This window comes from Pezoporus occidentalis, unplaced genomic scaffold (assembly GCF_034315485.1).
Source record: "Pezoporus occidentalis ecotype Australia unplaced genomic scaffold, CSIRO_AGI_Poc_V1 ctg562, whole genome shotgun sequence".
Lineage (NCBI taxonomy): Eukaryota > Metazoa > Chordata > Aves > Psittaciformes > Psittacidae > Pezoporus > Pezoporus occidentalis.
Window position 1 is genome coordinate 16159 of NW_026915902.1, and position 14652 is coordinate 30810.

At 48.1% G+C, this 14652-nt stretch overlaps 1 protein-coding gene across 1 annotated transcript in view; it reads left to right on the forward strand.

Moving 5' to 3' along the window:
• LOC134173894 (store-operated calcium entry regulator STIMATE-like) overlaps positions 1 to 14652 on the forward strand; it is a 37596-nt gene that overhangs the window by 16138 nt on the left and 6806 nt on the right. The window contains exons 4-7 of the mRNA XM_062638363.1: positions 2087 to 2208; positions 11559 to 11671; positions 12710 to 12793; positions 13806 to 13922. Coding sequence (XP_062494347.1) covers positions 2087 to 2208; positions 11559 to 11671; positions 12710 to 12793; positions 13806 to 13922 — 436 coding nt within the window. The remainder of the gene's footprint in view (positions 1 to 2086; positions 2209 to 11558; positions 11672 to 12709; positions 12794 to 13805; positions 13923 to 14652) is intronic.

A 14652-nucleotide genomic window follows, 5' to 3' on the forward strand; every position in this document is an offset into this window, starting at 1 on the left:
GAGCTGGTGCAGGGCCTGGAGCACAAGTGTGATGGGGAAGGGCTGAGGGACCTGGGGGGTTCAGTGTGGAGAAGAGAAGGCTCAGGGGGACCTGATGGCTCCCTCCAAGTGCCTGAGAGGAGGATGGAGCCAGGAGGGGCTGGGCTCTGCTCCCAAGGAACAAGGGATGGGACAAGAGGAACCGGCCTCAAGCTGCACCAGGGCAGGTTTAGATGGAGCTGAGGAACAATTCCTGCCCCAGAGGGTGCTCAGGCATTGGAACAGGCTGCCCAGGGCAGGGCTGCAGGCACCGTCCCTGCAAGTGTTCACACAGCGTGGAGACGAGGCCTCAGTGCCATGGGGCAGTGGTGGCCTTGGCAGTGCTGGGGAACGGTTGGACTGGATGAGCTTAAAGGGCTTTTCCAGCCTGGTTGGTTCTGTGATTCTATGTCAAATGTCCCATTTGTTGGCACCCCAGACTTTGTAATTTGGTTGGTCTCAGGGCTGTATTGAGAATGTTTTCCTAGCCATGTGGGTGAAGGTCCAATGTATGGATGTGGTTTTCAGATATTCATTTGCACCTACCTCTTGTAGTCCTGGGGGGGGGCTTTCTAAGCCAGCTTTTGGACTTAATATAGAAGTGCCACCTTTATGTCAGACCAGCCACTTCACAGCTGCAGGTTTAGTTTAAGAATTAACTTTATCCTGTTTTGATAAACTCCTGAAGGCTTCAGAGTGCTGCTGAAAACCTCCTGGCCCACCTCCCTTCTATGTGTTAGAGTGCTGCACATCTGTGTTTCTTAAAACAGAGACAAGTTTGGGGCTAAATATAGCCTCCGAAATGATTCGTTGTCGTTTTAAACATACACTGTTAAAATAAACCTGTTCATACTTGTGAAAAGTGCCCTTTGGGTTTCAGTGTGTGTTTTGGGTCTGCCTGCCTTAGCATCATGAGCAGGCAGCTGAAAACCCTGCAGCCCTGGCTCTGGGCTTTGAGGCTCCCACACTGCGTGTCCTGCCCAGTGTAACCCATCAGAGCCTTGTGTTTGTATCAGAAGACTCTGATTTCAGCAGCTTGTAATAAGCTGTTCAGAGACTTTGGATGTAGGAAACGTTCATGTTGTGATTTCAAAAGCAGATAGTTATTTTCAGTGTCTGTATTCAGAGGTAGGATCAAGTCCTGTGTAAGGAAATGTTTGTTCCTGTAGCTCTGTGCTTGGTATTGTCTTCATGCTGTAGAAATCTGGCCTCATCTGACAGCAGAGATTCCAGTAATGGAAAACTGGCCAGAAAACATCAGTTTGATCCTTTTTCTCTCTGGAGTTCATTAAAATACCAAGTCCTGGATTAGAGCTTGGGCCCTGCAATCTGCATAAGGTCACTGCAGGTCTCCTGCTGGTGGTGCTCTGTCCAGTGAGGCTTAAACATCCAAAGCTGCAGAGCAAGTCCACTGAGCCCGTATCTCCTGGCAGGGGTGGGTTCAGCTCCTGGATCTGCAGTGGGAATCTGAACTGGAGGCTTTGGGGGACCCCAGGGTGCCAGGAAGCTGAGCCCAGGACCCATCACCTCTCCCAAGAGCTTCTGCCTCTCCATTGGTGTCTCTGCTCATAGGAGCCTCTTGCAGCTGCTCACTAAAATGGACTTTATTCCCCTCCTGCTGCACAGCTGGCAGAGCAGCTGTGGTGTCCAAGAAGCTTCCATTTCCTTGTATGGAATTCCAGGAATGTTTGGTTCTGTTTCCCTGAAACTTGGGATTTCATCCTAGTAAGGACAAATGATGCTGCAAATGGAAAGCCTGCTTTCTGGGGGTAACTCTTAAGCAAGGCTAGCCCAGGAAGCGTTTAATGCTGTGTGCATAAATGAGTGATGCCAGAGACCTGATGGAGCCTGCTCCCTTTTTTGCTAAACAGGCTTTGAGCTAAGAAATTGCTGGTAAGGCTGTAGGAAAATCCAGTAAAAGAGCGAGGAAGTGAGCTTGGACTATGAAGTGGGGATTTCTTTTAAATCTTGGTGTGTTTTTTATGGATCCCCATACTGGAAAATGAACATTTTTGAATCAGAACACAACTGAAACCTGAATTTTCCTCTCCTGCCTTCTTTTCCTTGGCTACCTTATTAATTTCATCCTTGATGCCACGCTGGGGATGCTGCTGATCTGGCTTGGTGTGAAGGTTGTCTCCTGGATCGTGCAGCATAAGAAGTACACGTACCTGGTCTTCGGAGAATATGGTAGGTGTCATAACCATAACTGCTCCCAGCTATGAATGGGGAGAAGAAAATGGGAGGAATTACAGCCTGGGGATAAAACATGTGTCATCTCTTCTCCAGGGAGTCATGGAGTGTAGCAGTGATCAGTGTATTGTTAAATGCTGGCACATCACTAGGGCACAGGTACCTCTGCTGCTGCCTTGCCAAGCATACCTGAGCGTAGCAGGCTGGTGATTAAATCCTTCAGTGGATAACAAAGGCCAGGGCATGCATATGATAAATGAAGGTGTTTGGGGGAGGTGTTGGTGACTCTTGTGGGGTTCTTTCAGGGTTTTTTCCCTAGCCTCTTAGCTCAAAGCAGGGAGGAGTTCTTGCATTTGCCTTGAGCTGTTGTAGGTATCAACAGTAGGACCCAACCTGGCCCCAGACCCGAGTTCTCAAATGACTTGCCCAGGGAGGTTGTGAATGCTCCATCCCTGGCAGTGCTCAAGGCCAGGATGGACGAGGCCTTGGGTGATATGATTTAGTGTAAGGTATCCCTGCCCACGGCAGGGGGGTTGGAAATGGATGATCTTAAGGTCCTTTCCAACCCTAATTATTCTATGATTCTATGACTTGTGGGGTTGGGGGAGTGAGGGTTGCCAGATAACAACAACTACTAGTAGTTATTATTATTACTATTATTAATAATATTGATAATAATATATGCATGCCAGGGTCTTGCTTCTCTCCTTCAATTCCTGCCTTGAGGCAAAGTTCCAGCAAAGCCTTTCTCAGCCAGCCCCACTAGAGGGTAGCACTGCTCTTTGGAAAGAGCAGAACCAGCTTCAAGGGGAGCAGTGCTGCTCTGAGCCTGCAGGGAAGGGGAAATGAGCCCTTTGTCTGTTTGATCATGGAATGGTTGGAGAGGACCGTAAAGATCATCTAGTTCCAATCCAATATTTTTGTTATTTGTTTTATATTTTTCCATATATTTCATTATATCTAATATAATGACAACTTCAGCCTTACTCTAGAAAATACACCCTATTCAGTCCTGCCTTTAAGGTGTTAATCATTAAGTCTGTTCCAAAGGTAGTCTTGTTTCTTTCTATTTTTAGTAGCTGGTCTGATAACTGAGCTGGTGGAACCTGGCCCAAATGAGGATTAGCATATAGACCCTATTAGCTTGTGAACTCTTATTCAGGTTTGCATTTAGCATGTGTAAATGGGTCATGACAAAGAATGGAGGGGGTGGCTGGGTTTGTGAAACAGCAGAAGCAGCTACTGGGTAGATGACAACAGATGGGTTGAAATGGTGGGATGTGAGAGGAAGGAAGAAGGCTTAAGGGCAGCGCTGATCTCCAAAGCAGGTTCAGCATCCTGACAGCATCTGTCTGGTGGGGACTGCCTGTTTTTCCTTAGTGGCTTGTTTCTCAGAATGCTAACATAACACATGTGAGACAGCAGAAGAATCCAGTTATTCTTGGTTCATGGATGGCACTTTTTCCCTTTTAAGCAGCAAGGGCTCGAAGCCCAGCCACAGCCATCCCAGGGCACAGCTTCATGTGCCACGTCTGCAGTTGAGCAGAAGCAAGCATTCAAGTGTATTGACAGCTTGCTTTAACCTTGCCTAGCAGTAATGAACTTCTGTTGAGCTGTCCCTGGCGCCTTGCAAGGGCTGGCTTAGACTGCAGAAACAGTTCACTCCTCTGAGGAATTCTTGCTTTCATTAACAGCAATAGAAGTTACTGCTGTTGCTTGACTTTAGCTCTTGAATTGGGGATTCAATATCCCATCCAGCAAGCACTGCTCTTGGCACAGGTCTCTGGCCAGAGTGACCACAATGGAAAAGTTAGGTAGGAGTCAAGGGGCATGTGTGGTGCTATCCTGCTGTAGGCCTAGGGAAGGAAAGCACTGCTGTCCTCAGCCCGGGTGTTGAGTAGCTTCCAAAACAGTTTGGAAGATGCCAGTAAACTCCTTGCAGTTTGATACAGGCTCCAGCAATAAGATTCATTTTCTGGTCTAATTGCTGTACCAGACTTGGTGTTGCTTCCCCCAATCCTCCTAAGGCCCAGAAACATCTCTTGCAGTCCTGCAGAGGAGGAAAGGTAGAAGGGAAGCACCAAATCCGTGCTGAGTGCCATTGCTCCAGCTATCAGAAAAGACTAGTTGTGTCTTTGGCCAGTATAACCAGTACCCATCTAGGGTGTGTATTGGGCAGGGAGGGGAAATCTGTTGCAGCTGCTTCCTTTCTGACCCTCCAGCTCTTGGTTGCATCCCAAACCGCTGCAGTTATCCTTTGGTTTGGGCTCCAGTGGTTCCTCCTGCTCTGCTGCTGGTAACCCCATCTCCACCACCTCAGGTGGTTCTTCCTTGTGCCACCGCGATAGCTTCATTAACGGAGAAGCAAAGAAAAGGGAAGGGAAAGCACCTAAATCTGTGCTGCTGTTTTAAGTGTCCAACCATCCAGAACTCTTTAGAAAGATCAACTACTTCCATGTGTCCAAAACCCAGGAGACAGCCATTCTGAGATCGGCCTCTCTCAGCCAAAGGCTGCTGCAGCCAGGAATGGCCTGGCTTTTAGCTAGTGGAGAGTCAAAGGCTCCTATAGGCTTCTGTTCCTCCATCTTTGCCCGACAGCTTTTGATTGCTCTTTGGACTGCCTCTAAGCACAGGAAATGGCATTTTAAGTGGCTGCCTCTTCTGAAGATGCTTGGCTCGAAAGATCAAAGATTGGAGAGCTTTATTCTTCAGCTGGGTTCAAGTAGAGAATGCTGGTTGCCTTCCATGTACTTAAAGCTAACAAACTCCACAAATGCTCTGTGCACCGTTGCTGCAGCAGGGTAGCAGCAGACCATGTCTGTACGAGCCCTCCCTATAGGGGACTTCTGCATGGAAGAGAATTTAAGTTGCAAAGGACCTGGGAGTGAATACTCAGGGTGTTGGAGGTGCTGCTGGGCTTATACGGACTGAGCAGGGGAGATGCTGGCTGGAGTCAGAGCATGCGGATGAAGCCTGGGTCAGCTTTGTGCCCTGCCTTCTTCTTCTTCCCCTATCCCAAAGCAGCAACCAGACTCCCAGGGGGGAATCTATGGATGGCTGCAGTGTCCTGGCATTTTAGTTGTGTCTAATAACGCTAAAGCATTACTTAAAAGAAATACTCCAGTAGTTCTAAAGTAAGCAGATGCTATGAATTTGCATTAAGAGATGGTTTCTGCAGTGTGCAAGTAAAATGCTCTAGGGGAGCATTAACAAGGGGGAGAAAAAGAGGGTGTTCTTGCTTGAAAACATCTCCCTGGATGTTGGCTTGTCTATGACTCTGGTTGCGGTCACTGATTAGGCTAAGCCTGATGCTCTGTGCTCATCCACCGTCTGGAAAAGGAAAGATGTTGCTTGGAGGCCTTTAAAGTCTGTTTAGTGCCCTGTTGAACTCTTCTGGTCAAGCTTAGTTCTAGGAGACTGCTCTGTGCCAGCTGCTGAGTTGAACTGAGGATCCGTGTAGGCTGCTTTTGGCCCTGTTGTGATGTTATGGAAATGTTGTCCAACAGCTATTCCCACATCCTGGAGCAGCCAAGGGAGCTGGCTGCTGGGGCTTGAGGAAATACTGCTGAAAATAGCCCTAAGCTGAGGGGTGTCCTGTCCTTAGCGTGCTTGGCCTTTCTGCCCCAGGACCATGGGGGGAAGGAGGACTGAGGATCCATCCTCACATGGTCAAGTGTGCGGTCGGGTCCCTTGCTCCAAGCAGGGGTGCAAACCTTTGAACCTGCTGGATGGAGATGACAGCAGCAGTGTTTATCCCATTACAACAGCAGCGTCTCCAAGGACCAAAGGGACCAGAGCAGGGACACAGCAAGCTGGGGACTGATTCCAGCTGTGCAATCACTTCAGTTCAGATGTAGAACATGCCAGAGAGGGTCTGGGGTGTCTGCTGGACCCACCTGACTGCTCTGGTGCATCAGATCCCAACCTCTGAAAACCTGTTCTTGGCCTCTAAGTGAGCACTTCTGTGCAGTTCAGATGCTTTTTCTTACCCTCCTCTGTGCTTCGTGCTGATAATTACATCCCTTGGGTTTGGAGGTAGTATTTTGGTGTACCTTAAGAGGTGTTCATTGACTCTTTCTGTCCCCACCACGCCACCCAGCACAACTTTCAGTGCTCTCAAATACTTGTTTTTCTCACACCCACCCCAACCCCTCCTCTTTGGCTGTGGTTGAGCTTTTTCCCTACCTGTTCAGTGCACACACAGTCCCCAAATGACTGTAAATAAAGCTGTTTGGCAGCAGCCTGTGAGCTATGCTGACAGCTTGGTACATTAGACAGGATGGATTAAAACTAATCCTGTTGTGTGGTAACAACTCCAGTGCCTCAAGCAGAGCTGCTTTTACTGTGTGAGCAGCTGGGCTCCCACACACAAGAGGAATATCCCAGACATGCATTCAGATGAGGTTCTCATGGTCCTAAGTATGCATCAAGGAGGTTTTTGTGATGGTGGGGAGCACCAGCAGTGCTTCTTGAAGAGCAAAGTCTGAAATGCAGTGTGTGCATCCTTTGGGGTGAAGGAGGCTGTTTCTATCAGGGTGGCTGTAAGTGGGTTTATTAAGCTAAAAGGAGAGGTTGGTGGTGAAATCAGTTCATAGAGTTGACATGTCCTGAGTTACCTTCCTGTTGGGCTGGGGACAAGAAACTGGAAGTGTTCAAAGGGAGCATGATGCATGTGACCTCCTAAGAGGTGTGATGTGGAGGCTGCAAAGATCCTCTGGACCAGTTCCCCACTATTCTATGAGGAAAGGGAAGCTCTGGACCCAGAAAAGGAGAGCTGTTTGGGGGTTTGTTTGGTGTGTTTTAGCCTCTAGGTAGCAGATTGGGTTTTGCTGGCTGGCAATGTTATGTGGCACTGACAGTCTTGGTGCTCACCTAGATTTAAGTAATGAAAGCACTTCATGCAAGGTGAATCCTCTCCCATCCACAGACCAGAGCACCTCTGGATAGTGCTGTATCCATTAAAGACATTAAGTTGCATCTGAGGGTGCTTCTGCCCATCTTGCTGTAGGAAGTCAGCACCTACATTTAGGTGTGTGGCTAGCTGATGCCAGCTCTCCAGTCTTGCTTCCTAACTGTGGAAGGAGATGTGGCCAGTCTGTCTCATGGGCTCGTCCAGGGACCGCACCAAAGGCTCCCTCTTCCACGATGAGGTGCCAGTAGGTGGTGATTTGTATGTTAGTGGCATTAGTCAGAGTTAGATGGATTAGTGGTGAGTTAGACTTGGATGGCGGCCACTCTGGTGTGGATCAGTGGTCCTTCTAACCTGCCAAGGTAAGGAGCAGCCACCTGAGATACTTGGTGAAGAGGAAACGAGCCACTGATCTATATCTATTTTATATATATATATATATGTATACACACATACACACTTGCAGTCCCATGGGACACGCTGCTGTTTCATTTTCATCTTTGTCCTGAGTTATATTGGTACAGATCAGCCTCCTGTCTGTGGGAGACCAAGATGCAATCAAAAGTAACTGTGAAGGCACCCACTGGTCATCCTGTCAAGGGCTGGAAGTGGGGTCCCATCTAATTCTGTGCTCCAGGATGGATTCCTGTACAGGAACATCTCATCTCATAGTCTGAAAACAAAGCTCGGAATGGAAAAGGAGGAGGAAGGGGTTGCAAAACTAGCAGGTTTGAGCTGGTTAAGGTGATAGAGCAGACAGCCAAATCTGGCCTCTCCAGAGGTTTGTAGCTCTTTCCATAGCTTTCTGCTGTCTACCCTGGGCATGTAAGAAGTGCTGATGCTCCTGTATCTGTGGAGGAAATTGACAGCATCTTCTTTAGGTGATGCAGAAAAGACCAGAGTGAAAAAAAATCGTATTTGAAGCTCCCCATTGTGATGGAGGCACCTTTGACAAGGTGGATGTGGTGGGTAGGAGGAGGTGTGGGTCTGTCCTGCCTGGTCGTTCAGGTTTGCTGTACCACTTGCATGTACCCCGTGGACTTAGCCAGTGAAGCTGGCCTCACTGGGGCACAGAACTGGGGTTCTTTAGATGGGGTATTGCAGTTGCACAATAAAAACTGTTCTCTAACAAAGGGAGAAAAGGTTTCCCATTTCCAAACGTTGCTCAAGAAAACTCACGCTATTTGATGGCTGGCTTCTTAAATGAAAGTGAAGGGAAAAGTTCTGGGGTGAGGAGCTGTTAACCCTGGAGACATGGGCAAGCCTAGGGTGGTTTAAGAAGCAGGTTGTCTTTTCTAGTGTCTGTATCAGCCTGGTTAGCCAAAACCCGGCTGGGGCTGTCTAGCCCACTGTGTGCAGAACCAACAACTATATTCTCCTGTTTGTGATGTTGGCAGGGGGCTGGAACTAGATGATCTTTTGGTGCTTTCCCACCCAAACCATTCTATGAATGGTAGTGACCTCCTACCACCAAAACAGTGTGAGGGGGTGCAGGCGTTTGGGAGAGGTCTCAAACTTGCTGCTGCTTTCTGGGCACAAGGAGGTAACAGAGGGCAGTGATTCACAAGTGCCATCGTGACTGCAGTGTAGAAGAGCCGACTTGCAAAGGGTGCTGTGGCTGTTTGCCCTGTCCCCCATGGGCACAGAGCACAGCTGACAGCACAGAGCAAAAGGGGAAGAGTTCAAATGCAGGAAGGACACGATGGATGTGTTTGTTTTCTCCTGGTTTGTTTGTACTTGGGTCTCTGGGTGATGTAGGAGCAATGGTCAGTCTTGGGATGCAGGGCAGAGAGCAGCACTGTGCCTAACCTGTGGCAAAGACACGACGTACCGAGTCTATCAGGGGAGGCTGTCCATGCTTGAGGAGGATCAAACCTTTAACTGCCTGTAACACTGCTCCTGTCTCCTCCTCAGACCACCCAATGAGCTGTTGCCTGCCAAGGAGCAGATGTGTGCTCCTGAAATCCTCTATGGGCTCTGCTCTTTGTGCTCACATGTAACCTTCCTACCTCCCTTCTCCTTCCCTCCCTCTGTGCCTGCTGGTCCGGAGCTCTCTGCTTGCTGTCCTCAAGCTCAGCAGCCTCTCTGTACCCTTGGTCCTCCCAGTTCTTCCCTGCTTTGCTTCCCTCTCAATCATGGCTTGAGCAGTTAAAACGCTGGGATGCAGGGTTATCCTTGGCACAGAGGCACTAGCCGGATGCCTCTGCTTCTTAGCTGTAGCTTTGCAATGAGGCAGATGTTTTGGTACGTTGCTAAGAAATGGTGGAATAAGGAAAAATATACATATGTCCTTGCTGGGAAGCAGATTCCCCTGGAGCTGGGCTCGGTTGGATACCAGCTCTTAGTAAGCCCTGGTATGACCTGCTGGTCTCTATGGCCACAGCTTATGCAAACCTCTGGTGTTGTCTTCCCCTGCCACGTCCCAACAGTGCTGTGCCGAGAAGAGTGGGGCAGAGCTCCCAGCCCCTGCCATCCCACAGCGCTGCCATCTCATGGTGGGCTGGGTTCCCTTGCACTGACGTAACCCAAATACGGCCGAATTCCTGCCAAATTCCAGCCCGGTCAGTGTTGCCAGGGGTTATCTTCATATTCAAGAGGAAATGCTGCAGCTTTCCTGAACCAGATACTGTAGTCCAGATTTGCAGACCTGAGATATTCTGATGAGCCTGGGAAGATGATAACCAGCTGGCAGGGTACTCACAGAGGGCTGAAGCAAGCGCATGTAATAGATACGGCACCAGTACTGTTGTTAGCAATACAAGGATGCTTTTACTTATTACTTGATGAGTATCCCATTGGAAACATTTGTATTTAATTAGCATTGATCCTTTCTGAGTGAATTGATCTAAAACCCCAGGTGATGGAGCCCCTGTCTCTTGCCCAGACAGTGAGTATCACACAACCACACATTCACTTTGTCAGCAAGAACATTAATTCTGTTCAGGATGGAAAAGTTATGCTTCTTGTATTGGAAATGGTGACCAGAAGCCTTCAGACCACTGCTGGTAACTGAGTGGGTAAGGCTTGGCAGGGAGCAGATTGCAAGTGATGTCTTTTTAGAGAGGAGGATGCAGGATACCGACTGGTCTCCTTGTATAGGGGAGGGTCAGTCCAGGAGTATCTTGTCTTTGGGGATTGTTTTGGGATTAGTTTTAATTTGGAAGGGATTGAGCCTGCTGTTCCAGTCAGAATACTCTGGGAATTTGTAAGCTATTTCTACAAGGCCGGTAGGGGTAGGGGGAAGAGTTGGAAGGCTCCATCTCTGTGGTCTTTTCCTGGTTTGCAGAGGTGAGAAGAAATGAAGTCTCTGATACCTTGACAGAGGGGTGCCAGAGAAGGGCAAACCAAATGACTGATGCCCCAAGGCAACACATGCTTGTAAAGAACTGTCTGAGTGGGATGCTTTCTGGGTTTTCAAGCTTTCCCTATATAAAGGATTTTAGTGGTCTGTGCTTTGAGGAGATGGGATGCTTACCCATTGCACAAGCAGAGCTTCTTCCCTTCAAATCCCTGTATCCATCTAGCTCAAAGTAGCTCAACACCATGGGGAGGATACTGGCAATGTCCATCAGTTGCTGAAGGAGAGAGGAAACCTGCATCTCCAAGGCTGTATCTTTCCCTCCAAGTGGATGAGAGCATGTTGGTTACCCAAACCAAGGTTCACAAAAGTTGATCCACTCTCCTTATTGTTCCTAGGAATGACTTCTCTATTAAGCACTTGTGATATTACTGAGCCCCTGAGAGCCCAGGAGCATCTGCAAGTGCTGGCATTGCTGGATAAACACAGGGAATTTCAGGTCTTTAGGCAGAGCCAGAGCTGTATCTCTCCCCTTTTACAGAAGCTGCCTGCCTTGTAAGACACTTGTAGGGCTTTGGCTCCAACAAAGCCATTGATCTAGGAAAGATGGGTGATGCAGGAGGAGATGCAAGGCAAGCAAGTTATTAGTGGTGGGTTTCTCTTGGTGGATTTCAGAGGCAGGTTGGTGTAATGGAGAGTGGGGCAGGAGGCAGATAAATACAGGTAGTGTTAGCATCTTCTGGGTACATAGGGCTTTCTGAACCATGTCTAAAATCTGTCATTTGCATGTCCTTCAGGTTAACCACAGGTTTGCTTAATTCCTATCTTCATTTCAGAACCAGCCCTAAAAGGAGCTGGAATACTTGAGCTTAGATCTTGGTATGTTTTGATCTTTAGCCAAATAATGACCCAGCAGGGACACTAAACCTCTCTACCCCAGCCGTGTGCTCCTGCAACTATGGCTGGGCAATCTCTCCACTAGTGTCAAGTTTGGTGTTGGGTACTTGTCTTGCTGCAAAACCTGCAGTATGGAAACACTTCCCTGTCTCTAATCAGCCCGGGCATCAAGCACAAGGCAGCTCTTCTGCAAGGGCATCTCCTCCTGCCTTCTGTCTCAGATTTGACGTGCTGTTTTCGCAGGTGACCCTCCACAAGCTGCTGCCTGGATTGGCCAGTGTGTCCTCTACTTGCTGATAATGGTTTTTGAGAAGACTGTGATTAGCCTTGTCCTGCTTATCCCTGGTTGGACAAAGGTAAGCCTCAGCTCTTGTAGCTTCGTTTCTTGTCAGCTTTGCCTCATTAGTGGTCTCCATCATCAGTCTTCACCACTTATGACTTGTTGACATCCCTCTGTAGTCATTAGCTCTTACTTAGGTTTGGGGAAACATGACTTTCCTAACATTTTGGCTTTTGGCACATTTTCTTGCTGCTCAACAGCTAGAGGAATAAGATGCTGCTTTTATTTCATTTTCCATCCTTGGAAGGATAAAATGGGCTGGGCTGGCAGCTGAACTACTGCGGTTCTGCTAGGGGATTTCAATATGATCTCTTCAAGTCAGTTCGTGTTGGTGTTTCGTGATCCCATGCCTAAAGCAGGGGGACCCTTAGAGATGAATTTGGAAGGAACTATCCATGTAGTATGCTGTCCTCAGGTGCTTCTATATGGCAGTTTGTGCAATGGTAATTGTGTTGGTCACAAGTTTCTTTTTTAAAAGCTAGAAATAATAACCTGTGGCACTTGTAGCTGCACACTTGGTGGAAGTAGGTGTGATGGGTGTAAAAGGCAATTTTGGGAGTCTGGGTAACTCCAGTTTTAAGTGCATTTACACATAGTGCTCACAAGCTGATGTGGCTTGACTGAGGACTTAGTTACAGCAATCTGGCAGCACTTATCTGTTCCTGTTCAGGGCCAGTCCTTCAAACCCAGTAGCCTGCAGTGCTCAGACTTGAATGTGAACATGTTCAGCAGCATTCACTGCTTGATCCAGAGATGCTGCTGGATTCCTCTCCATGCTTATCACATGTGGCTGGTGACCTTATTTTGCAGCAAGGAGCCAACTCCCACTAGTAGTTGTTATGGGTAGTTATGCTGAAAGACTAGGAGTACTTCTTGCTCTGTACAAAATCATGTGTTTGGCAACTGGGCTGAGGGCATAACCCGTGTTATCTTTCTAAGAGCTGGGATAAAGCAAAGGCAGAGCCCTATGTAGGACACTGCTGGTGTAAGAAGGCAACCAGTTTGCAGCAAAGAGCTGTTCAAATAATGCTTCTAAATGGTTTCTCCTCTGCAGCTTCAGCAAATCCTCTTGGGTTACATCCCAAACCCTCACCTGGAGCTCATCCTGGTCATGCTCGTTGTGCCTTTTATAGTCAATGTAAGTAACGATGCTGCAAGTGCTGGGTGGGGTGGTTTGGAAATCATGGTCCATCCCCATGGGGAGCTTGGGGTATCCTGCAGTGGCTGGGCCAGGGTGGAGAGGAGTGGAAACAAGTGTATGTGTTGTCACAAACATACAGATCTGTCACTGCTGCTGGCCATGGTCTCTCTTCTCAGTTCGTGTTCCCTTGTCCAGGCTGCTGGGTGGCTGACTTTATCTCTTTGAAGAAAGCTGGGGCTCCTTAGTTGAGGGCTACAGGCATGGGGATGCCCCAAATGCCTTTATGTTCCTATAGGATGGCTTGTCAATGGTGACCTTTGGCAACGTGTCACTAGCCATTTGGCTAGACTTCAAACTGTGTTACAGCAAGGCAAAGTGTTCAGGTTACCTAAAACTAGCTCAGCAAAACCTCTTGAAAGCTCATTTTTTTCCTGGTTGCCCTCATTCTGAGTAATGCTTGACCTGCTGCTCAGTTCCTGTTAAGATGGGAAGTGAGAAGAAGGCATTAAGATTCAGATGCTCCATGTGCAAGGAGCGAGTTGAGCTCTCTTTCAACTCGTACCATGAGCAGTGTGATGAATGCAGCATTGGCGAAGTTGGGTTTATCTGCCTCTGCTGCCACCCTCTCTCTGCCATGTCAGGGTGCATTTCCTTGCCTGAAAGCAAACTCTGGTTGTCAAAGAACTGACCAGGGGCTGGTGCAGGCAGAGCAGATGACCCATGGATGGAGCTTAGTTCAGGGTTTATCTCCTGGTGGAAACTTGGCTTGATGTAGTCTCTTTTTCTCTGGGTCTTCAACAACTGTGGAATCAATATATGGGAAGGGACCATCTGCATTTGACTTATCCAACCCCCATGGGCACTTTTGATGCAGGGTCAAGTTAGATATTAAATGAGGTTGATCAAGGCTGGACATCTGGAGAAACCAAAAGGAGAAGAAATAGCTGTGATTGAATCACATTGTATTTTGGTCTCTTAAATCTACTAATGTAATTTGTTTCTCCCCAAGGCCATTATGTTCTGGGTTGTGGACAGCTTGATCATGAAGAAATACAAGCAGAAGGACACCGTAGACATTAATGGATCCATAGAAACTCCTCATGCTAGGAGGACTGAGGAATCTCAGGTAAGACCAAAGTGTTTGAGACCCAACTGCAAGCTTGTAGTATGGTCTGTGTGCTTTACTACAACATAACACCATGTTGCCTAGACCTAGGGTGATGCTTCATGAATGTGGGTGACGACCCTGCTAACTGACTTCCCATGCTTGCAGCTCAGGTCAATAGAGGGCTATTTCCTGGGAGGGTCTTGTCCTGTGAGCAATACCACAGCCTGTGAAGCATTGCTGAAATATTAGAATCATATATAATAGAATCATAGAATGGTTTGGGTTAGAAAGGACCTTAAGATCATCCAGTTCCAGCCCCCCTGCCATGGGCAGGAATGCCTCACACTGGGCCATGTTGCCCATATTGCCCTGAATGATGCCAGTATCTTGTGGGGGATGCTTTTGCACTAACCTGGGTGAGGCTGTTGGATTGGCAGCTGAAGCTGGTGCATATCTGCACTGTTGCTCTCAACTTTCCTTGTTTTAATAGTAATTAATCCTCGCTTAGAGCTTGGTTTCCCTACTGGTATTGATAGAATCCATTTATTTAGAGGCTGAGGTGTAGCCTCTAAATGTCAGCACTTGGTACTTCTTCAGCCAGTGATGGCCCCTTAGCTGTAGAAAGCTGTATTTTGTGTAGTTCAGCTTCAGTTACGGATGGAAGGAATTATCCGGCCCCAGGAGATGTTCGTGTCAATGACGCACAGCGTGAGCAGGTGGTGTTTGTGCTTCTCATTGACTTTTGGGC